At 46.7% G+C, this 25,273-nt stretch overlaps 1 protein-coding gene across 1 annotated transcript in view; it reads right to left on the reverse strand.

Moving 5' to 3' along the window:
- Window positions 1–25,273, reverse strand: part of Entrep2 (endosomal transmembrane epsin interactor 2) — a 382,445-nt gene that overhangs the window by 38,751 nt on the left and 318,421 nt on the right. The window contains exon 4 of the mRNA XM_050149176.1: window positions 24,930–25,064. Within this exon, the coding sequence (XP_050005133.1) occupies window positions 24,930–25,064 (135 nt within the window). The remainder of the gene's footprint in view (window positions 1–24,929; window positions 25,065–25,273) is intronic.

Here is a 25,273-nt window from a genome sequence, read left to right on the forward strand (position 1 = left end):
TTCTTGAATAAATGCCAAGGTAGAATAAAAGAGATGAAAGAGATTAGTGAGATTCCAGCCGACAAAGGCTTAGAGCCAGTCTGCCCTGGGACTTTATGGGGATGACTACCTCTAGGCCCCTTCTTCACCAATGCTATGTGAAATAAATATTAAAAGTCTGGGAGTAGCCACTTGGGCACTGGAGATTCCAGCTGGTACTGCAGACAAGGGAGGGAGCCCGCCATATGAAGTAACACCTTCTTCCATGGAGTGCGTCATGTCAAGCCAATGTGCCTACCAAATTGTTACCTGGAAAACGTTTGGTCTATCCCTGACCTCACACCAAGGAGATGCCAAGGGTGAGGGCACCACCCTTGGGGTGTCTGCTATTCGTGATGGTGTCACCCTGAGTAGTCCTGAAGAAAGTGCTGGGGACAGCAAGGTTTGTGCCTAGAAACAAGGGGTGAGGCTGAGGGTTAGATGGCTGCCCCTGGCTGTCAGTGGGAGGTCTGCTAGGCTTTGGGCTAGGAGGGACCTGGCCAGATAGATGGTTGGAGCGGGATCATGTTGATCCTCAGTGTGTCCCTTGTACATGAGTGTGTATATGTGCACTTCTATATGTGTGTAAATGTGCCTGTATGTGCATGTGTTTGTGTACATGTGTATATATGTATGCTTGTGAGTGTGCATGCATTTCACTTGTGATGCTTGAATGTGTGTGTGTATGTTGTTTGACATGCTGTGGCATGAGATAGGTGTCTGGCTCTACAGAGATTGCCGAAGTAGAAGGCTAGGCACTCATGATATCTAGGCATAACGGCACCTGAGTGGGAGGTCCTAGAAAGAGAGGTTTGTTGTCTGTGTCAGTGAGAGGGAAGGGACTTCACTCCCTCACCCCAGAGCCCAGGGAAGGCTTGGGGGCACCACTATGTAAGGGTGAGAGGTAGCCTTCATGGCCCTTGGAATAAGGCCAGGCACTAGGCAAAACTGATGTGTGCAGAAGCATGCCATCCTTGCAGAGCCTGCCCTGGAGGCAGGGAAACTCGAAGGAGCAAGTCCTATCCCTCCACAACAGGAGGCAGTACTGTCCTCCCAAAGCCACTCGTGGGTGATTTGTGAACTGTGACTGGAAGTGGTGACTGATGGGAGTTCTCAAAGGTAGCTGTGACCTACGGCCTGTGACCGGTGGACAGGCGAGAGGTGGGTCACAAAAGGGTGAAAGTAGGGGTCAGTTGTGACAACAGCTGCAGAAAAATCGCCTGTGTCATTCATTTCTGAACTATTAATTCATTTCAGGAAGAAAGTGTATCAGCAGAAACTATGGTGCGACTTGTTGTATTTACATTTGAAAATACTTAGCTCAAAGCAAAAGGGTACATTTAAAAGATTATTAATAAATATGACTTAGTTGTCAATAATATAGGTGTTTTAGAAAAGAATACAAACGAAAGAAATCAATTCGGCTCGTGTAAACGCAGTGTAGTGTTAGTGAGCACTGTGGCCTGAATATTTTTAGCCGCAGAAATGCCTGCTTCGAGAATGTTCTTGTCAAGGGAATGACATCAGGAGATGGGCTCTTTGAGACAGAGGGTTGTTGAAATAAGGAGCCGCGGCGGGGCTGCGTCCCCAACACCCCAGCCGCTTGGCTAGCTCACGCCCGAAATAACAACACACAAACTGTATTCATTTAAAGAACTGCTTGGCCCATGAACTCTAACCCTTACAGGCTAATTCTCGCCCCTGGACTAGCCCATTTCTAATAATGTTTGTAAGCACGCCAAGGTGCGCTTACCGGGAAGATTCTAGCCTAAGTCCATCGTGGATTGGAGTTGCCTGGGAGAGCTGAGCATGGCGTCTCTGCTCCAGCAGAGCTGTCGGGTCTGTCCCCGGAAGCAGAGCAGAGTCTGACCTCACTTCCTCTTCCGCCCAGAATTCTATTCTGTTTACTCCTCCCATCTATGTTCCAAGCTGAGGCCAAGCAGTTGGTTTATTATAACTTAACCAATGAAATCAACAGATTGATATATGACACTCCCACATCACTTCCCCTTTTTCTGTTTAAACAAAAAAAAAGAAGGCTTTAACTTAACATCCAAAGCTCTAGAAATGACAGAGACATCTCGCTGCCTGGACAGTCACCCAAAGTTCCTCTGTACCGTTGGGGCATCCATCTTTGGCCTACAGGCCCATAGTTTCCAGCAGACATTTCCACAATGCAGGAAATTTCAAAGGCAGTCACTATCTGCTTGTCCTGAAGAATGTCTTGCAGACTCTTTCATGAAGCAGGAACCCCAAAAGATCATCTCACCTTTAGGCAAGTTCAGCAGTCCTCTCTCTGTGGGTTCTCTGTGTCCAGTTTATGCAATAGTCCAGGCAAGAGCAGTTTCTTGCCCAAATGGCTATCAAACTCCATAAGGATCCTCTTCGATGCCCATCTTCTTCTTGAAGTAGATTGGTGCTGCCAGGAGCAGAGTGTCTCATTGTCATGAGAAGTCCTAAGTTATTAAAACATTTAAAATGCCATATTCTATAATCTTTGAAAAATATGAAGAATGCCTATCTAAAATATATGTATGCACATCTAGAAAATCTTAACTAACATGACTACAAACTTAACTATTATTAATGATTATTCATTAACAACTTATATTTCCTAATTATACATTACATTTTAAAATGAACTACACAACACAATACCTTAATCAAGATCAAAAATGCATATAACAAAATTGACCTTAAAATCCATACCAATGCAAATTATTCATATCTATATCATATCCCCCTTTAAATGTAAGAGAACATTTATAAACCATATTTGGGAACATGGGCGCAGTTTTCTCTCTCCAAACTGCTTCCTGCTGAATGGGGGCGTCGTTAATTAGGTCGTTCATGGTAGGATTTTCTTATCTTGCCAAGACAGGGTAGGATAATTCTAAGAAAATTCCTTGCATTTGATAATGGTATGTCAGTCATGCTAGGCCTTAGCCAAAGTTGGTTGACTCAACATTACAAACGAGAATTTGGGTGATTGCCCAGGTAGTCTGTTGTCTCTGTCATTTATGGCACGCTTTGGATATCGCTCATTTGTTAAGTAATATTTATTCCCTTCTCGGATCTTTGACGGAGTTGAAGATTATATAATTGTAATTACTCTCTACATTATTTAGACTCCTTGAGATAAAAGGTCTGGTAAAACTTTTGTTCTCAATATTGTTTGTTATATCTATCATTTATTATTATTGTTTATAGTTGTATTTAGGTTAGTTCTGTCTTATTTAGACAAAAGGAGGGAGATGTAGGGATAAGCCCTCCCCTTGGGGGCGGGCTGCCCTCAGGCGTATGTTTACTGATATATTGTGCTGTGCGCTCGCTTCCGCTCTCTCTCCTGTTTCCGCTGGCTACTCCGCTGGAACCTTGGTTTCGTGAGTCTGGTTTTGTTATTAAACTTGTTTAAATATCAATTACTGGTGATTTATTAATCCGACCGCTGCAGAGGGTCAGGGTCGGGATGCAGCTCCTGTGGTGTTAGTGCCCTCGGGAAAATATGCTGGAAGGGCTGGAAGGGAACCACTTTTCCCTCTCTCCCCATGTGTGATGGCAAAAATGAGAAGCCAGTCACTCCTGAGTCCTCCGGAAAAGAGCCTTTGCCAGAGCCTGGCCATGCTGGCCCTCACACCTGGGACTTGTCACTCACACGATGATGGCAATGAGAAAAGAAAGGTCTGTTGGGGCTCAGGACGGCTCCGTGCTTGCTGTATTCAGACAGGTCTCTAGCATAGAAGCTACAAGTGTTCTGTGTTCAGATCCCTACAAACAGGCACAGCAATGGGTGTCAGGAACCCCAGTGCTGGAGGGGGCACAGAGACAGAAGAATCCCCAGAGCTCACTGGACAACCAGTCTAACTGAATCAGTGAGCCCCGAGTTCAATGGAAGTCCCTGTCTCAAAACATACCGTGAACAGCGGTGAAAGAAAATATCATCTGGCCTCCACAGAAACATGCATGGGGAAAGGCACCTGTACGCATGCATACATACATATGTACATACATACATAATACATACATACATAAATACACATATATACACAAACACAGACAGACGGACAGACAGACAAACATGCGCACACACACACACACACACACACAAAACTCTGTTGTTTCAGCCACCCAGTGTAAGCATTCTCCTACTGTGGTCCACGCTGACCAAGGCATGCATACGTGTGTGTGTGTGTGTGTGTGTGTGTGTGTGTGTGTGTGTGTGTAGTTCCTATCATTAAGAGCATCTCTAAGGCCACTTGCCTTCCGACTGTAGGGCCTGCATTGTAGCATTCTACAATTCTTGGGGGTACACATGCTCCCACAAATAACAAGACACAGCCACCTGCACACCCTGAGCAGTACAGCGAAGGCCTGCACCTGGTATTCCTGAATGCATCATGGATTCAAACCATCCGCCCTGCAAGGTGCCTCTCCTCTTCACCTCCTGCTGGGAAGGTCAGGAAGGTGTTGGAAACAAGGAGTAATTTCATCAGTGGCTTTAATTCTGACATAAGGAAATCTTTTATTTTCCTTAGCAATCCCCTTTCCCGTAAAGGCGAAGGTGCTCATGAAACGGCTCAGGTGTTCCAAGCTAATCAGTCACTGGCTGAAATAACAAAGGTCCGCAAGGTGCTTTCTGGGTTTTCACGCGGAATGTTTTACAAGGAGAACTTCAGAGGAAACAAAGGCCTCGCAGCTGAGAGCCCCTTGGAGCAGGTAGGAAAAGGCCAGGCAGATCTCACCTGCGTGTTAAAGGCGCTCTCACGCATACCGCAACTGTGAGTGTGCAAGCCCGGGAGCCTGCACAGTGCAGCTGTGCACCCAGCCCCACGCAGCAGCACCACAGGAACGCTGGTTTTAACTAGCACCATATTCCATTACTGTGTGCCGTCTCGCACTGCCAAATAATTCCCCAGGGACACACAGAGGGGCAGCACGTTTGTGCTCAGGACAACCCTGAGTCTATCTGTTTTGCTTAGGAACTGAAGGCCAATTAGCTTTGCGCCTGACTGAAAGAAAATGTCAATATTAAAGAACTCAGCCCCTAAGCCCATGATCTTCAGGCAGGGATGGCTCTAGACTTCAGAATCAGGCAAAGCAGTCAATTACTGTCCCTTCATTAGCTATTGATTCCATTGTCATTGTGTGATTAGGCAGTGTTCTAGTAATTCAGTGCTCGTGTGTCCCACCCCCTTTAATTCCAGGGACCGCTGGGCAGAGGATGGTGTCCTCCAGTGTCTGTCTGATGCACTCCTGAGAGATGGCTTTTCAGTCACTGGTGATGTCCCACCACTATCCTCTAGGGGAACAAGGGAGCAAGGCCTCCTGAGGAGAGCTAGGGGAGGACAGGAAGCCAGGAGGAAGCCTCTAGAGGTGGGCCTTAAGAGCAGTGACTGGCTCTTCCCCGCCACCGCCTCCCATTTCCCTCCCCCTCCCCCAATCAAGTCCCCCTCCCTTGTCAGCTCAAAGAGCAATCAGGGTTCCCTGCCCTGTGGGAAGTCCAAGGACCACCCACCTCCAAATAAATAAATAAATAAATAATAAACAAAGAAAGAAAAAAAAGCGCAGTGACTGGCTAAGCAATCACCTAGTGAATCCTTTTGAATGGAAAGAGGTAGGGCAGGTGGGGAAACTGTTGCAGCCCATCCTCTTGGCCAATGGCATTACAGGTCCGCACCTGTAGGGACAATGATGGCTCACCTGAAGTAGGTCAGCAGAGATGGACACGGGGAAAATAATGGAAGTCCCATTGCCAGGCTACTCAACAGGGGCAGTGAGGAGAGGGAAGTCAGCGAGGGCAGTAAGGTCATGGCTCCTTACTGCTCTATACTGCCCTTTATTCTTGGTGTTGCTGACGCAGTTGGTAGAGACGGAATCTTTGCATCACCCCCCGACCCCTGTACTCATGACACACATATCCAATGAGGGTCCACTCAGTATCAGCAGATAAAGGTGGACCACACAGGTCCAACAGAGCGGCATTATTGGGGGACAAAGATTGTCATCTGGGTAAACTGAGACAGAGGAGACTTGAATAGTGTCCCATGAGGCTGATGCTAGAGAGATTTCTTCCAGGGGGGTTGCGCAGTATTGGCATTCACTGGCTGGAGAGAACTCCTCAACTCACACCCTTCCTGTTGGCTAGAGAATTACTATTCCCAGCGGAAGAGACTGTAGATACTGACTTCAGCTGTTTATCCGAGTCTACTGGAACATTCTGTAGTTTAGCCCTTAGCGGGTATGAGTACAAAGGCCTCTTGGTAACATCCTGACTCCACTTTAGAAGACCCTAGTTGGCACTGTATCATTTTTGTCTTACCCTGTCTTCTAAGCTCATGACCAGTGTGTCCAGGGCTCTAACTCATCAGCTTACCCTCCATGCTCTAAGCAGAACTTGACACCCGTGTCCAGGCCTGTCTGTTGTGATACAGACTCCCTGAGCACAGATGGGCCTGCTGCAGTATAAGCTAGCTTGGATCTCTCGCAGGTCGTAGCCTGTGGCTAGCTACTGTGGGTCCTCTCTCTGTTCTCTGATGAAGCCCCTTTGCCAGGACTGGACACTGGCTTAGTTTTCTGGTACCTGGTCCCTAGCTTAGGGAGGGTATTTACTTACTGACTTCATTTTGTTACGTACCCATGCCTGGGCCAGTCAGTTGTGGCCAAGCGACCCGATAGGTAGGAGGTGTTGAACCCAGGTGCTCACCAAGCCTGGACGATGGAGCTCAGCACTGAACAGCAGTACTCTCTAGCCCCACTACTATGCCACTGTGACAGAAGACAGAACTTGAGCTGCTGTCTGTCTCCAGGAACTCATTTCTTGGTCACGTCACATCGTACAGCAAGTCTCCCTCATCTGACTCTCTTACTCCGGGGCATGTGGCTTTCAGTGCTTCTTCCCTGCTCTGGGCTTGAGTACCTGTTCTGCAAGACTGGGGCCAGGTTAGCCTTCCAATGCCAATCTCTGGAACAACCTCTGCCCCGTGTGTGCAGTCACCTGCCTGTGGCATCAGGATGCTCCTTACTGGGGGAAGGGTCTGGATTACAGGGCATCTAGACCACCAGGGAAGGGTGGGGCCATTCATTTTCCTGCCTCTGTGACGGACTGTCACAGGTGGACTGATTTTGGTCACCTAGGAAATTCCTCCTTAAAGCCATCCCAGAAAGCAGAGAGTCACTCAGTTGTTTGGCTGCAGGCATGTCATGAAGTGCTTCGAGGAAGTTATAGTGGCGAGAGATGATTATTCCTGTATTTAAGTTCCTGTTGAGTGGGAACAAAGTTTTAATTGCTTTAAAGTATGCCTCGGAGTCTCTCATTAGCAATTACAGCAGCAACTGATAACTATTCATAAGAGAGCAACTTTACAGTTCGAATTAATCTCTTGATAACCAAAAATAGAAAGAAAATCCCACTCTTTTTTTTTTATTTAGATGATTGAGGAATATTTAAGATTCAGGAAAAATAACAGAGCTTATTTCAAACACTATTTTGGGAGGAAAATGCCATCTGAGCCCTTGAAGAAAACTTTGCAAGTGAAGACTTGTTATGCTAGTAAATTCCAGAATACAGACACCTGCAGCTCTAACCTGCTGCTGGTTTAGCTGGAGATGAGCCTTCAAGGGGCAGAGCCCTGGAGCGCCCAAGTCCTGCGTGGTAATGCCTATTTCATAGAGAGGCACTGTCATTTTCCCCCGTGTCAACATGGCAATTTATCCTTCACACAACAGCAGAATGGCCCCTCGGGTGAAGGGACACATTGCCTTTTCTCAGGAGTCTATCAAAACTCAAAACTCCTTACTCTGGGAACCATAAAGCTTTGTCATTACATTGTAAAGTACGAACTTCACTCAGTGGCTATTTATTTCCTGGGCAGAATCCATAAAAGTTGGGCTTGGGGAACACATCCATCAGAAAGTGTTCCGTGAGGAAGAGAGCAAGCTCAATACGGAACACGTGAGACCATGGCTCGTAGTAATTTTTCCAAAGACATGGAACATCCATGAGAGCGAGCAAGTTTATTTTTGCAAATTCAGAAAAGAGTCAGTTACTGGCTGGGCTTTGCCTTGTTCCAGCCTCTCCCATGCAGCTTGCAGTAGCTGAGCAATTATCTCCTGCCTGGCTGGGAATCCCTGCTCCACCTGTGAACGCGAGATGATTCTGGGATTTAGTGCACACGCCTCGGGGTCTTCATCTGTTAAATGAGAGCAATAATACTCTTTCTGGCAGGGCAGTTTCAAGGGTAATATTAGTTCAGAAGTGTGCTTCCAGCAATGCATGGCACACAGCAAGGGTCAATAAACAGTACCTACAATTACAGAAAACTGTTAATCACCTGGGTGCCTGAGTCTTAAAAACAGAGGCCTGTGAGGAAGAACTCAGCAGAACTCTTTAGTCCTTATCGCTGATGCTCAAAGTAAAGCAATACTGTTGATTATTAGACAGTCGCATGGCTTAAGTGTCCCTACCAGAACATGCTGAGATGTCGTCCATCTCGGGAGGTATTCAGACGTGGGATCTTTAAGAGGCAATTAGTGATCATGAATAGGTTAATCTTGTAGATGGATGAATGGGCTAAGAGACTGTCTCCAAAGCAGATTGTCACAGAAGCCTAGTTTGTCTTTCTTCAGTGGTACTATCTACCTTGTCAAGGTGCGGTACCAGGTCGCCCCCTATAAGGGAGATGCCAGCACCTGGCTCCTGGACTTCCCAGCCTCTTGAATTGTGAGACAATTAACTCTTAGTCTTTGTTGATTACTCAGTCTTGGGCATTTTATTACAACAACCCAAAATAGACTAAAGTCACATTCATCCAAAGAATGTTCTTTTTCTCCTTTAGAGCGAACGACTGAACAAAGTTCAGATGTCTTCCGCCTTTCACCATTCTGTTTCCCTGGCTCTTGAATGTTCTCATGGTAACGTGTGTTTTACCCCTGATAAGGTTGAGAATAAGCAAAGGCAGTTTGATTAAAGTCTAGGAAGATGAAGAACGAAGTTAAAAAGAATGAAGAGGCACTTGTGGGAAATAGCCATAGCACAAAAAGCCATTTAAGTGATCTTATTAGCCCTTGCCTCCGGAGTGCTTGGGAAATGTCTGTCGCCTGAAGTAACATTCCAGTCTATTTAACTAGCGGTCCCCGGCTCCCTTAAAGCTATCAGCATGCCTCTTTCCCCACTCTGCCTGACTGGATGGTTTCCTTGAATGTCCTCCAGGGCCAAAGCAGATAGCGGTTCATTTAGGGATACAGGAAGAAGGTTATTAAGGATTATGGTCTGTGTGCCCACACACACATGTGTGTACGCATGTGTACATGTGTGCACATGTGTGTATGTGCACATACATGTGTGTACACATGTGTGCATGTGTGGACACGTGTATGTATGCGCACATGTGTGTATGTGTGTATGCATGTGTATATACACGTGCATGTATGTGTGTGCACACGTGTATGTTGTGTACACATGTGTGTATGTATGGAGGTTAGAGGTTAATGCTAGCTGTCTTCTCCATCACTCTCCACCTTATTTTTTGAGACAGGGTCTTTGACTGAACCCGGAGCTTGTTAATTCAGTGAAACTGGCTGACCATTGTCATCCTCCTGTCTCAATTCCACAGAGCTGAGATTACAAGCATGTGCTATCACCTCCAGGCAACATACGTGTTCAAGGGGACTGAACTCAGGTCTTGATGAATGGCCAGCACTTTACCAATTAAGTCATATCCCAAGCCCAACTATGAAGGTAAACTTCAAGGCACAGTGGTCAGTGCTTGAGTGTGGGATCAGGCTGAGGAGGAACGCAGAGGAGAGAGCAACCGGTGGCTCCTTTGGGTCAGCAGTGCATCCCTCCCCACAGCATGTAACAGACAACAAAACCCACCAAGGACCAGGAGGGACCTGTGCCCTGTGAGAGCTGTCTGCCAGGAACGGTGACATATGTTGGGTAAGAACCCCCGCCCCCTGCTGCAACTGTCAAGAACCCTGGCACTTCATCGCTGGGGCCAGGCCAGGGGCCTTCAGAAGTTTCTCTTCCTTGCCTCCAGTTTTGACAGTCACATCTCTGAAACAATATCTGCTGTAGAGAACGTTTCCTAATTCCCACAGTGGGTGTCTGAAGCCCGTTTGTATGACGGCTTCTCTTGGTCGTGCTTGGGGCCGCTGTTGTTGAAAAGGATGGTGGTCTGAGTTGTGATCCCTCCGCAGCTGATCCTATAACCCAAATGGCATAAATGACTGACTGATGGGCAGGCAGTGCACCCAACATGGATACGCTGGACCAAAGCATGACTCATGTTCCCAGTGGAACAGAGAGCAGTGGTATGGAATTTCATCACGCTGTGCACAATGGCGCACTGTTCCAACTCTTCAGTTGTTTACTGTTGGAATTTCCTCTTCAAGATTTTTGGACCAAGGTTGACTGTAGGTCACTAAAATCCCAGAAAACAAAAGGATGGCGGAGCAGCACCGATTAAATCAACCCCCGCACTCCCTCTCTTCTGCTGGCCTCTGAGGGTTCAGCCCCTCATCGGCTGTTGGCCTCCAAGTGGAGCCTCTTCGTCCTGGCTCCATAGCTGTTGGAAGATCTGTTTCCACAATAAATCTAGCTACCGGGGCTGGAGAGATGGCTCAGAGGTTAAGAGCATTGCCTGCTCTTCCAAAGGGCCTGAGTTCAGTTCCCAGCAACCACATGGTAGCTCACAACCATCTGTAATAAGGTCTGTTGCCCTCTTCTGGCCTTCAGGCTACACACAGACAGAATATTGTATAGACAACAAATAAATAAATATAAAAAATAAAATAATCTAGCTACCCTTCTTCCCTCTGACACCACTTTCTGTCCCCCACTGGTCCTAGCTTTTACCTTTTCTCCTTTTAGAGAACAGGGTCTCATAATGTTGCTCAGACTGGCCGTGGACTCCTGGGTTCAACTGATCCTCCTGCCTCAGTCTCCCATGAAGCTAGTGGACCAGCATACAGGAGGTAGAGGAGAGTGGACCCGAGGACAAGAACAGAAAAGAGGAAGGGGGAGGGGAAGGAGAAGAAAAGTAAAGAGGAAGAGGGGGACAGGGGAAGGAGTAGCATAGAGAAGAAGGGGGGGAGGTGGCAACCCCCAGCTCTCCACCCTGAGCCGCCAGGACTGATGATGACATCATCCATTGGTTGTTATGGGGAGAGAGGGGCAGGAGCTGAGACGCTAGGTCCCATTAGGGGGAAGTTTAGGAAGGATAGTGGGGACCAATCCCAGGGAGTCCTGCTTGTCCGCCGAGCCTCGGTGACTCTGCACAGATGGAAGCTTATAAAAGCTTGTCTGTCTGGGGATCCTCATCTGTGAGGAGAGTCTAGGTCATCCCTGAGTGTGGAATGACTGACAGACCTGCAATAGCCTGGAGCAGCAGCAGGCAGTGAAGGTGAGTCAGCATTGGGTCATCAGAGTATTGGGTGTTTAGCTCTTGCAGGTGACAGGCATCTGTACCTAAGTGGGTGCATCTGGGTTAGAGGCAGCTTAAACATGGAAGGAACCAACAGAGAGATAAGGACTCATAAAATCTAGGTGTGCTTGTGAGTTCAGTCCAGGAAAATATTTCTGAAAACGCAACACAAAAAATGACAGTCGCAAAGGAACTGAATTTTCCTGCTTTACAACTAAAGGCTTCTCTGTGACAAGCAGCACCCAGACAGCGTGGAATGACGAGGCCCAGACAGAAGATGCTAGAATGGTCGAGGATAACAGTTTAGAACAGAGAACAAATAGCCTACAAGGGAAAACTGACGAGACTGGTGGCCATCCTCCCGCTAGGGACACAAAGAGCAACACGCCTTGCGTGAAATGATGGCATCCAGAAGGAAGGGCGCCTCTTCTAAGCCCCATGAGACCGAGTCAGTTCGGTTGCCATGGAGAGCAGGAGGGAAAGTCTGGCAGGTGTACTCTTCCTCCACCCCAGGTACGCATGCTAGAGAAAATCTAGCTTGTGCTGCAAAGGGCACATGGCTGTTGAGTGCCCACTGCTACAGCGGAGACACTGGAAACAAGCCAGACCCATTCACAGGAGACATGACTGTGGTCCATATCTACATGGTACAGACACAAGAAGAGGGGTGGGAAGAGACAGTCGTTCATTGCACCACTAAGGTTTTATGTAAATTTTGATGAGGTGTGCAGCTGTGCAGGGGAATGGCTAAAAGTCTCCCCACAACAAAGGTTGCCTCTAGGCAATCATCGAACCTGTAGAGGGAAGGAGGGAACACTGAGGTGAGGGGTTTTATCTGGGGATGTCACAGGACATTATAATAAACCATGGTCTAAATGCTTTACCCCCAAGGTTTCTGTGTTCAAAACTTAACCTCACGCAGAAGACCTGGGTTCCATCCAAGCTCCCACACAGCAGCCCACAACTATCTGTAATTCTAGTTCCAGAGGGTGCCCTCCCATCTGCGTGTTCAGTTCCTTGAGACCTTATGCCTTCATCTGACCTTTGTGGACTTCTGAATACACGTGGTACCCCTAAACTTATGCAAGTCCAGACACACACATAAAATAAATAAATAAATAGATAAATAAATAAATAAGATTAAACTTAATCTTAAATGTATGGGGTAAAGGCAGTTGGAGGTAGCTTCCTTAGGGGTGAGGGTGGTACGGGCCAGATGAAGCTAAGTGGGCGGGATACCCTCCCCTATGACAGCCTTACTGGCTTTTAATGAAAAAGGAGACATGAACTCAGACAGTGCTGTGTCCCATCGTGTGATACCCTCTGACTTGCCAAGACCAAATGCCACACTTCTGGACACCCCAGTATTTAGAAGCATGGGCCAAATAAGCCTCTTTTATACTTTATACATCTCTGGATCTCAAGAATTTTGTTATAGCAACCGGAAGCACACTAACACAAGTGTCATGGCTAGACAAGCCTAGAGCTACTATTATCATACCATTCTCGTGTGTGTGTGTGTGTGTGTGTGTGTGTGTGTGTGTGTATGCGCGCGCACGCATGTGCTGAACTTGTTAATTAATTCTCAGGGCAGAGTGTACATTACTCAATTCTAAGATTCTAGGATGTGCCAGCAGGTGCATGAGACAAGGGACAGCCGAGGCATCCATCTGAACAACAAGGTTTCCTTAACCATCCACAGGTCAGACAGTGCTTCAGGCACCACTGCGTCTCTGTCCTCTAGCAAGTGGACTGCACTGGGAGCAGAGGATGGACCACATCAGGTATGGAAGCCAAAAATCTAGTTGTGAGAATGCTGCTCAGTCCCTGACATTATGGGGTTTCCCTGTCCTTCTCCCTAGAACGAAAATAAAGAAGTCCACACTGCTAACCTCACACAGGTTGGAAGAGAATACAGTGTACTAAAAGAGCTGTGCATACAAGGCCACAAAGGATGACACTCAGAGAAGCCCGCCAGGTTCCTATGAAAAAAAAAATAATAATCACACTATCAGGTTTTATCCTGCCCCTAGGTTGCTTCGGCCACGGTACGTTACATCCCATGCCACAGGCTCTCTCCAGAGGCCCCTCTCAATTCGACCACCTCCCCTGTGGCCTTGATATAACGAGAACACACAATAATTTTATTCAGCGCTTCCGTGATTACATTATTCCTCGGAAGTTCCTGTAGCCAGTTGCCTATTGATTGCTGAATCACATCAATGCCCGAAAGAAAGCTATGAATTCTCTCTCTGTCTCTGTCTCTCTCTATCTCTCTCTGTCTCTGTCTCTCTGTTTGTCTCTGCCTCTCTCTGTCTGTCTCTGTCTCTCTGTTTCTCTCTCTCTCTCTCTCTCTCTCTCTCTCTGATTCTATCCTTTCCTTCTTTCCTCACTCACCTATCACGAAGGCTTTGAGAGCTTTCTTCAGGTAACTCCATACACAGAAACTGCACTGCTTCCACTCCCGCGGTTTGCTCTTCCGCCATTGCCAGGGTGCCTTTCTCACGGCCTCACCCTTCTCTCATTCCTGCACATCTTCTCCTACGGCACATTTACCGCTCCTCATCACAGTCTCCTCTCATGCCGATCCCAATTCCAAGCTCTGAAAACAACCTCCAGGCGTGGGTTCAGCCAGTGCTCTTTTCCCCAGGCTGCTTGCTCAGCCACGGATGAGCTTGCTCTCCACCCTCAAGCCCCTCACTCAGACACTGGAGCGACTGGGATGCTTTCAGTGTCCAGATGAGATCAGTGAGTCCTAGTCTAGCAGTCCACTGTGAGCAGACAGTCCCCTGTCTCCAGACCTTGGAATGGAAAGCACACATCAGACAACCTGCAGCATGAAGAAAGAAGGATTGCACCTGTTTCTCCCACAATGCACCTGAGCCCTCCCTAGACTGCCCCCTAAGGCTTGGATTCTTTTGTGTCACACGACCTGTGTTAGGTAGGGGTGGCTACAAAATTCCTGTTCAGAGGGGAACTAGGACAATAAACTGGGTGGACGGTACACGGGGGAGGAGGCTGGGAGGGCTGTCTTATCTTAAAGGGACATTTCCAGGGTGCATCGCATTAGACCTTAAAATGTCTAAATAATGAGATTGCAGCTCACGGAGATGAAGAGTGTCTTTAGCATTAACCTTTCCAAAGATGACCCCATTTGTATCATAACTGATTTCTTATCTAGCCTCCCAGACATCTAGCAGTACATGCTCTTCAAAATTAAGGTGCACCTCTTCACATACTTCACAGAACTTCATATAAAAAAAAAGTTACACTATTTGTAGGAGCTGTGGGCCGCTTTCCTCCTCCCAGCTCCTGGCCACTGGCTAGCTTTATCCAAAATAACTACACAGAAACTAAAACTGTATTCTTTTAAACACTGCTTGGCCCATTAGCTCTAGCCTCTTACTGGCTAACTCTCACATCTTGATTAACCCATCTCTATTAATGAGTGTAGCACCACAAGGTGGTAGCTTACCAAGAAGGATCTTAACCTGCATCCATCTTGGAGAGGAGAGCTATAGCATCTGCCTGAATCTGCTTCCTTCTCCCAGCATTCTGTTCTGTCTACTCCACCTACCTAATTTTCTGTCCTATCAGGCCAAGCAGTTTCTTTATTAATTAACCAATGAAACAACAGATAGATAGAAGACCCACCTACATCAACACTATCTATATTACTTGGTGTTTGTATTGCAAAATTTCTGGAACATGCCAGAAAAGACTAGTTCCTCTAGCTTTATTCATGTCTGTGGTGACGAAGGATCCTGGTCCCTAGGACTTTTGTATCCAGGTGTGGTAAGGGGGGGGCAATATATGTGTGGCCAAACATCTGTGCCTACATCGTCACCATGTGTGCAGCTGTTCTGGCTGGAGATTATTAACAATAGACCCTCAGGTGCACCCGAGCTCTTCCCACTTTCTCGGTTGCTGCCCGCCCTTTACTTGTAACTGCCCCATCCATAACCTGTGAATGTCTAAATTTGTGTATTACATTTATCCTATGGAGGAGGTGCACGTGCTTTGGAGGTCAGGAGAGAACCTGTAGGAGTCTGTTCCCTTTTCCTGCCACGTAGGTCCCAGGGACTGAACACAGATCACTAGGCTTAGCAGCTACTATCTTACCTCCTGAGCCATCTCAGCACACCCACACCTAAAATTTTGCCCACCCAGCAAAATAACAGATATCCCTCTTGAGACAAAGGGAGAGATTGAAAATATCCATAATCCAACGCTTTTGCTTTGTTACGGCAAAAGCAACACATCACCCAGCAAGGCTTCATTGCCCTTGAACATCCAGAGCTACTGTCTCAGTGGCTGTACACGCAGTGCCTGACTTAGGCACAGAGAGGTGCTCCAAAATCTTCCAGAATGAAGAAGCTAATCCTTCTTACTGAAAGGCATTTTTGCTAACTTCAGAGACAGGGTGCTTGCTGAACCGTGCCCCTCGGTGTAAGCCACAACTGTCAGCCTAAGATAGTCTTCCTGTCACTGTGCTGGAGGCCGCACAAATGGTGGGCAGGGTAGCAACTCAGCATGGCAGTCTTGGTGACAGCCCAGGTAGACAGGGTCAGAATCCGAGCTGCTGGACAGTGTATGTGGTGTGTGGGGAGACGACTGTCATGTGTGTAGTGTGAGAAGTCATGTGTTGAGGGATGGCGATGGCAGGGAACATGGGTTTATTTTTCTTACCCTCAAGAGAGTAGAAACTTAAAAAGTAAGGAGGTAAGGGCATAGGGATCGGCTGTCCTAGTGTGATTTGGAGAGAACCAGGTCACGTGGTAACCTGGAGGTGGGGCCATGCTCTGTGTTGGGGCGGCAGAAGCTGGGATCTGAGAAGGGTATGTCAAGAGCAGGGAGGGCCAGGGCTCTACGTTTATACACAAATTGTTTTCATTTCCTTAGCACGAGTAAGAACACGATCAAAACTGAGGCATGAGTTGGCTTTTCATGTCTCCAGGTTTTTAAGGAAATTGTCTTGTTTTCTCCCCCCACCCCAAGCTTTTTTGGAGACAAAATACCTTTAAAGTAAGAGCACACACTCTTGGGAACTCACTGGTTTCTTGAAAAATGTTGATCTCCTCGCCTGGGGTTTAGCTTTCCTTGGATTATTTGGCTTAGTGTAGCTTGATAAATTAAATCAGGTACATGAAAGGAGGTGTTCCAGTCTGTTTTGAATTAGAATTGGGTCATTATAATAAAATCACGATGGCTTCCTTGAAAATAGCAAGGAATTTAGGGGGGATAAATATAGTATAGCCCATTATGGATATTCCACTAACCAATTTTGATTTTTATGACTTTAAAAATCTTGTAAATACTGAATAGAAAATGTCACATATTTGTGTTGGGTTTGACCTGGTGAGTACAATCTTTAAACACTAATTTTTAAAAAAACGTATCATTTCTTTGTCATCTTATCTTACAACAAGAATGGGCAATATCTCACCCAGAAAGATCCACAAACTTGTGTTTTCAGTTACTGACTCGCCACTGTCAAAGTTTTGGGAAATCAGATACCCATATCCTCATCTTTAAACCTTGTTTCCTGACGATTCAGAATGAATGCCTACAGGTATGCCCCTTCATCAGGGGCAGGGCAGGGATCATGGGGGAGTGAGCTCCACAAAGGAGACTTGCTCACTGCTGTGGAATAATCCTTCTGTACACTGTGAATATGTACTACTCTCATTGGTTAATAAAGAACTGACTGGCCTATAGTTGGGCAGGAAGAGATTGGGTGGGAGAGGCAGACTAGGAGGATGCTGGGAAGAAGCGCAGAGTCGGGAGTCACCAGCAGATGCAGAGAGAAGCAAGATGGGCATGTCACACTGAGGAAAGGAACCAAGCCACGTGGCAAAGTGTAGATAAGAAATATGGATTAATTTAAAATATAAGAGTTAGGTAGTAACAAACCTGAGCTATTGGCCAAGCATTTATAATTAATATTAAGACTGTTGGTTATTTGGGAACTGGCAGGTGGGAAAGAAAAGTTTGCCTACAACTCATCGCCCATATCGGTGGGCCCCTCCTGACCTCTCATCGCCCATATCGGTGGGCCCCTCCTGACCTCTCCCAGGTTGTGGTCTTCTTTCCCATGCCGTGAGTGCGTGGCCAGTAGGATGTCATCATGCTCCAGTCTACAGGAATCCGAGAATCCTAGCCTGACACAATGGAGTTCTGGGTCCCCTCGGGTTGTTGGCTCTGTTCTGTCCTCAACTTGGCAGCTAGAGAATAGGACATTTGCCATGGCTGTAGTACGATGTTTGAGAGACCATCAATATCTTTAAGAGAGAGGGCGTTTCTGCCCCAGGGTTCTCTATTAACTCTTCAGAATGGCATCAGTGTGGCATGATATGGTGGGGTGAGGAGAGGAAGAGCAGGGTAGTGTAGGAGGCAGAAAAAGATTTAGGGGCTTGGAGGCCTCCACACAAGCAAAGACTACACGAGGCCTGAGACGCTCAATGTCTGCATCTTATTCTGGATTCCAAGTCCCTTCGTCATCAGCCACAGGCATAGCTCTGGGCTCTTTTCCTGGCTGGCAAATTATTCCTCTGTAAACTCCATGTACCACACAAGGGGCAGGGAGGCAGCATCACAGGCAAGAGCATTCAACCAAACCTCACTAATTCAGTACCAGTCATTCAAACACTACCAAAACCAAAGCTCTTTGACTGCCGAGTCGATTATATGGGATTTTGCCAGCATCAACTGAGTTCCTTAGAAATGTAGGATGTATAATCTATAATTTAATATGGACACTTAGACACGGAGTGTTACTAATCAGATAAGTAAGACCTCAAATGGGACTATACAAAAGATCAATGAACCCACTACAATTGCTGACCTAAACAGATAGATGGAGGAAACCAATCAAGGAAGCATTTTTCCAGCCCCCTCCTCTACTAGGTACTGGAAGCATTCTTCAAAGGCTAAGCGGGGCTCCCGTGACTATCTGTGCAGATCAGTCCTGCCCAAGGTGACCCCATTCCCCACAACCCAGATTTGTTTTAGGGACCAAGAGCTCTACCACTAGCAAAGCAGCACAGGGCCCCCGAGGAGCCCTCCCTTCCTCAGAGGAAGCCATCCATCATAGCATGTCTTAAGTTTTCAACAGCAACGTTGTGTTAAAAACGACTGCGCCAGTAATTACAAGAAAATGCGACAAAGCGATTAGATTTATACATCTCTCGGAGGAAGAAGTATCTGTAACTGTGAAAAGAAAGTAGAACGCCTTAAGTCAAACCTATTCGAAGAGCACAAGCTTGGGTAGCTTCGAGGGGTCCGGGATCTGCCTTAGTGCTTTGATGTATCCACACTGCTCAGAAGAAAGATCTAAGGAAGACCTGCGAAGAGCAGGAGGAAGGGAGAGGGCAGCTGTGGTCCAAGGGCTCCAGGACTATGATGGAGACTGACAAGGGGGCTGCCGGAGTTCATCATCACACTGAAAGCAAAGGGAAAGACAGTGGATGCAGGGATAGCAGGGAGAGACGGCAGAGAAACAGAGTGAACTGGGGTGGAAGATGCAGTTTGAAATAAGAGGAAAGAGGCAGTCATGAACTATAGATAAAAATGGTCCACAAAATATGCCACTCTTGTAAATACACTGAACTGGGAGTGGGGGACAGGGGATCAAATACATACTTCAAAGAAATGTGTACGGGGTGGGAGATACATACTTCAAAGATATGTGTACGGTCTGGGAGAGATGGTTTGGGGCCCGAGTCACGCTGTTCTTGCAGCGGACCCAAGTCAGGTTCCCAGCACCCATACTGGGTTGCTGACAATTGCCGTAACTGATGGATCTCACGCCTTCTTTTGGATTCTAGGGGGTGCCTACACTCATATGTGCACACCTACATGCTGAAACTCTTTTGTAATAATAATAATAATAATAATAATAATAATAATTCCTTTAAAAAGTAAACCTGTCTGAAATAGAGCGAAATGCAGACACATATACCCAATGGCCATGTGGTATCAAGACACGCCTTAGTGGAACTAATAGACCTAATAACTGAAAAATGCTACTGAAATTACACCCAAAAACTGTCATACCAGCTCTGCGGGTGGGGAGAAGATGGGCCATGAGTAAGAGCATACAGGTACCTGATGAGAAAGATGGAAGCAAGGTGGGTTTAGTCATGCTGCATTAACAAATATCCCAACAAGACATTACTTCTCATTCATATTATACACCCAGTGAGTAAGTTGCGGGAGGCTCTGTTTCCTGCAGTGATCTGATCCAGCTGATGGGGCAGGACAATGAAAAATTTCACTCTCAGAGAAGGACCTCTGAAGACACCCTACAGTCAAAGCTTTGGAAATTATACCTATAAATTTGCTCACATCCCCTCAGCAACCACAGGGAGCTGAGAAATACAGCCTTGCAATGTGTGGGAAAAGCTACAATTTTTTTAATGAATTAATTACAATTTATTTTTAAAATTAATTAAAATTAATTTTAGTTTACATGGATGTGCATGCATCTGAGCATATGTATTGCACCATGTGCCTTCAGGAGCCAGCAGAGGTCAGAAGAGGCATGGGTCCCCAAGAAGTAGAGTTACTGCAGGTTGTGAGCCATCATGTGGATGCCGGGAACTGAACCCAGGTCCTCTGTGAGAGCAGTAGGTACTTTCCGTCCTTCAGCTGTCTCTCCAGCCTCAGCTGGAAAGGCTGAAAAGATGTCAGGAGGATCTTAGGACTTTCCCTATGTAAATATTCAACGACAAAAGAGAATAGCATGTCCTAAGATGGAACTGCTGGGGGAGCTGTTCACAAGAATTTCATATTGGCAGCGATAACATCTTCTGGAACAGTATTCAATACACTTCATAGAGAAAACTGGCAAGAGCATTGCTTTGCAGTTAGAACAGGACACTGGGTACTGCAAAATCCCAAATGAAGTTGAGTCCGTTCAGGCTTCAGGTCACAGGGCAACCCACCAAATTCTAAGAGAAAGAGGGAACCTCCAAGAAGAAGTATGAGAGCCAGCTTGGAGTAAATGCAGTCAAACACCAGCTCTGGCAGAAAAGACGAGCAATGAACAGGACCACACAGGTAAGTCACCGGACAGATGAAAGCAAGAAGAACCGGTCTAGTGGAAATTCTACGAATAGGGAACAGTGGTCTGCCAGGAGTAGTGGCTCATCCATGAAATTTCGAGCAGTCGAGAGGCTGAGGCAGGAGGATCACCTAAGTTCAAGGCCAGCCTAAGCTACACTGTAAGACCCTGTCTTGAAAAAAAAAAAGTCATAGAAATGAAAAATGCTTTAGGACCATCAATATAACCAAGGGAAGTGACCGAGGAGAGTTTGGGGATGTCAGGTTGGCTCAGCACAGAGAAGTCCCTTTCCCCACTATCAGACTGCAGACAATGAGAGTGTAAGATCAAAGACGAAATGAAGAACATATGCTAAGCGTTTAGTATTCCGTTGTGCTGCTGCCGCACTAGGGAGGCTTCCTCGCTTCGGCCTGAGAGCCACAGGATTAAGTAGAGCTGGAGGATTAAGATGTGCTAAAATTTTCCTGAGCTCTGCTTGTACTCCTGCCTGTTTCAGCGGAATCCCTTTCCTCTTATCTCAAGAAAGCCAAGGTTTGCAAAGACGTCCTAAGACATGATCGACACCGCTATCCTGTTAAACTGCAAGAGCCCATTTACTAAAGAATGACCTAGGGGCTGTCTGCAATAGCTGCACCTCTACCTATGCTTAAACTGCAATAGAAACTTCCCTTCAGTAGCCAAGGACCTAGGGACCACCCAGGGATGCTCAGACAGACAGAATCCAGAGATGACTGATGGTTACAGAGACAGAATTCAACACCATGGCTCAAACTATAGAAGCTGAAAAACAAACAAACCGTAGGATGGGGTTGGACTCCAGAGCTTTAGCTATGTCTATTGCCTGCTGGAATACAATACCTGGTATTTGGTTTGTTGAGAGCCTCATTTCTGTAAGTAGATGACTTACAAGATGCTGTTAAGAGGACGACAAAATACAACAACATCCTCTCATGGACAGGAGTGGAATTTACTACCCAGTGATGGGAATCACTGAGCAATTTGGAACAAACAGTATTTATAAGCTTTAATGTCAGGAGCAGGGAAAACAATGTGTGCTCCCCCTTCCCACCTCCATTTGGCAGTGCCCTGAAATTCCCAGTTATAGCAAAAAAAGCCAGGAAGGTGAGTGAGCCATCCAGACTAGGGGTCAGGAGTTGATGCACTGGAGAAAGGATGCCCAGAGAACCAGTAAAGCACTGATCCCAGGCGTGTCTATGAAGGAGAGCTGCCCACAAGTCAGTGGAGCAAGTGGGGAAGTCTATTCTCAGTGTGGTTAGGGCACCATCTGATCAGCCTAAGCCTCAGACACAACAAAACATGAAGGTGAGGTTCCTATTCTCAGTCAGGATGTCCTGCCTGTGACATCAGAGAACTCCAAGCACTCTGAACACCAGGACCTACGCCACTGAAGGTTATAATCTGTTTCCTTGATCCAGAAGCTTTTGGCTTGGACTGAGCTTCATTGCCAGAATCCTAGGGTCTTCAACTTGTAGACAGCCCATTGTGAGACTTCCCAGTGCCCATAGAAAGATCCTCTGACTGTATTTATGTCTATAAGTGTCCCGCTGGGTCTGTTCTCTAGAGACCCCTGACTAACACAGAATAGGAGATGTAAAACGATCTCTGTATTACAAAGGATCAGCTACCCAAGAGTCCCTACTGCTAGAAACTGACTTTAGCAAGACCACGGGATACAAGATCAGTAGCAAGCATCAAATTCACATACAACAATAAGAGATGATTCTAAAGTATTATGAAAATAAATGGGGAAAAGGGATAAATAACTCAGAATGTGTGAAGATCTATAAACTGAAAATTGCATGCTGATGAAGATAATAAACACTGTTAGAATAAAAGGAGACCTAAGCAGACCTGTTCAAAGTAATGTGTAGGTTCCACACGATCTCAATCAGAATCCCAGCAGGGCCGCCATAGAAACTGACAAGCTTGTTCTAAAATGCATATGGAAATGCTAAGAACCTAAGATAATAGGAACAAGTTCAGAAAAATAACAAAACTGGAAGACAGCAATAGGCCACAGACAGACACTCGTGTCCAATAGTCTCCATCTCGCGGCTCTCAGGCAAAAGCAAGTTCTCATCCCAGCGCCACTATTCTCTATAGAGACCTCCATTTGGGGGTGGGGCAAGGTCCCCTTCTCCTAATTCCCGTCACTGTTATGACTAGATCATCACCCTCCCACCGTGGTCATCAACCCTGTCTCCCTTGAGGCTTCTGCCATTGGCTTTGATAGCTTCTGCCTTGAGTGTATTTTGCAAAAAAGGATCAATAAGAAGTTTGGGAGAGCCTTTCTTTTGTCTTCAACTCTTATCGGTATCCGGGGTATCTGCATCTACCCGAGGAAGAGCCACTGACAAGGTTCAAACAGTCAGCTATGCTAGCCAGACTTGGCTTGAGTTCCTAGACTTTATTCCATTTGGCTCCTCCATAAACAAATTTTCCATTGCCTCTTCTCATCAAGAGACAGTACACAAGGATGAGACTTCACAGTCCAGGCCATCCTAGGCTTGAGCCTGCACCTTAGAGAAAACATCATTCCCGAACTTCAATTCACATCTCCTTGGAGGGCTTTATGTAAGTAGACCTTGCGTACATATAAAATAAAAATAAGTAAATATTAAAAGCTTCGGGGTTTAGGAGGCAAGATTTCAAGAGTCCTCAGTCACTGGTAGAAAACCTCCTGGGGGATTGAGGGACCCTGATTTCCTCTTTTGCTTCCACTCCCTTGCCTGCGGTGAGGTAAGTGGCTCTGTCACACGACACGCTCCTGTCATGCTCTGCAGGCTCACCACAGCCCAGAGCAGAAGGCACTGTTTGATCACACACTTAAAACTCTAAAACTACACAACAAACCAAACCTTTCCTCTTCCAAGTAGATTACTTGAATATTTTTTATAGTGCCATAAAGTGACACACACAAGTGGTCCCCAGAGCCCGAGATGCCCTGGAGGCTTGCTGGCTTTTCCAGGAGGTGGTGGGCATACTGTGTGATTACCTAAGGTCTGATTATGTTCTTTACATGCAGAGAGAAAGCATACCTGGGCTCAAGCACTAACTTAGACGATATCAGAAAGAGATCTTAGAGTAAGCAAAGTCCATTCACTCCCCATTGCAGTGGGCTATGAATGGCCACGCAGGCACTGGACACTGCTCCTGAGCAGACCCCAGCATATGAGATGCGTGGGCTATGAAGATATGTAATGGAGGGCCACAAGAAATAGTTGGTACCAGAGAAGCATCCGTGTGAACCTGCAGCTCTGGCTTCCCCCGTTCTCACGGGCTGTCACTTCGGTGGGTACTAGGAGCCAGAACTTGGCCCATTTCCCCATGTGGATAGAGCAGGTGTTGGGGAAACTACCTCCAAAATAAGCATAGGTACATCCCATGTGGCCACCGTCCTTCTTCTCCCCAGGTTGGAGGCATCTGTCTTTGGAGCCTGTGGTCCACGGAAGTGGTTTCTGGCCATAGGCCAGAGCTCTCCTCTGTAAACAGTCTCACCCCCAACAAAGAAGTCCTTTGATGGCAGCACAGCTTCCAAAACATTTCAGCCACTTCCTTCCAAGAAAAGGACTGGGTTGACCATATTTTTTAAGCAGCCACTTTGGGTTTTCAGTAAAATAGCCCTTGAAAGAAGACAGGCTGCGGTGGGAATAATATAGATAGCATTTCCATGTGCCCTCCCCACTTTTTCCTTTGAGACAGATCTCACTGTCTGGCCCTGGCTGGCCTGGAACTCACAGAGATCCACCTGCCTCTGGAGTGCTGGGATTAAAGGATCGTCATCGCGCCCGGAAAATATACTCCCTTTAAAAAGGATCAAATTCTTTATGTAAGCGATTATAAGATTTCTTCCTTTATCATTTACTTACATTTGCTTGTTTGTTTACTTGTCATTTATATATTGGTTGCATGAGCATGCCACTGTGTGTGAGGAGGAAAGGAGACATTGTTCTGGGGTCAGTTCTCTCCTCCTTCCATGTGGGCTCTGGGGTTCTAGCTAAGGTCACTAACTTGATGTCAAGGGTCTGTACCCACTGAGCCATCTCACCAGCCCTACATATCATTTTAGAAGTCAAAGGCATCACCATGTAGACCTTGATGGAGTCACAGCAGAGACTGTAATCATGGTAAGCTCATCTGTGAAGAGTTCTTTCAGCCATTCTTACCCTGCTTTGATTTGTCAGAGGCAGGAAAATGGCAAAGATGGAAACAGGGGCCCAGAAATCAGAGCTTCCAAAGGACATTCTACAACGCTTTAAAATACGTTTCCCGGAAGGATGATCCTCAGCATCCAGCCACCTGGATGAGTCGGGAGCTGAAAGGATTCGCTATGCTAATAAATCTTCCTCCCGTTTCCAGGAGAGGGAAGGGCGTGCAGCAGGCACCGCCCAGCCCAGCCTCACCTTCAAGGTCAGCCGCACAGCGTTGCAGTTCTCCTGCAGCGGGTTCAGCTTCAGTGTCTCCCCGAGGTTGCTGCATCCGGATGAGTGGTGCTGCAGCTCGCAGCAGACGCACACCTCCACGCTGTCGAACTTTATCTAAACAGGAACACAGACAAGTCTCCTATTAGCACGGCATCTGGCCCCCGAAGTATGCTCTGAGGTATGCTATGACACGGCAAGGACACGTGAAATGGCTCCATTGGAAACAGACCAGGACAGCTAAAACGATTTCCATGGACCAAGGCCACGAATTACTTCAACTTCTTTTTTCAAAGCAATCATTAAAAAAGAAAGCAGAGCTGGAG

The sequence above is a fragment of the Alexandromys fortis genome, unplaced genomic scaffold, assembly GCF_014885135.2.
Source record: "Alexandromys fortis isolate MF-2015 unplaced genomic scaffold, M_Fortis_MF-2015_v1.1 scaffold_67, whole genome shotgun sequence".
In the NCBI taxonomy this organism is placed as follows: Eukaryota; Metazoa; Chordata; class Mammalia; order Rodentia; family Cricetidae; genus Alexandromys; species Alexandromys fortis.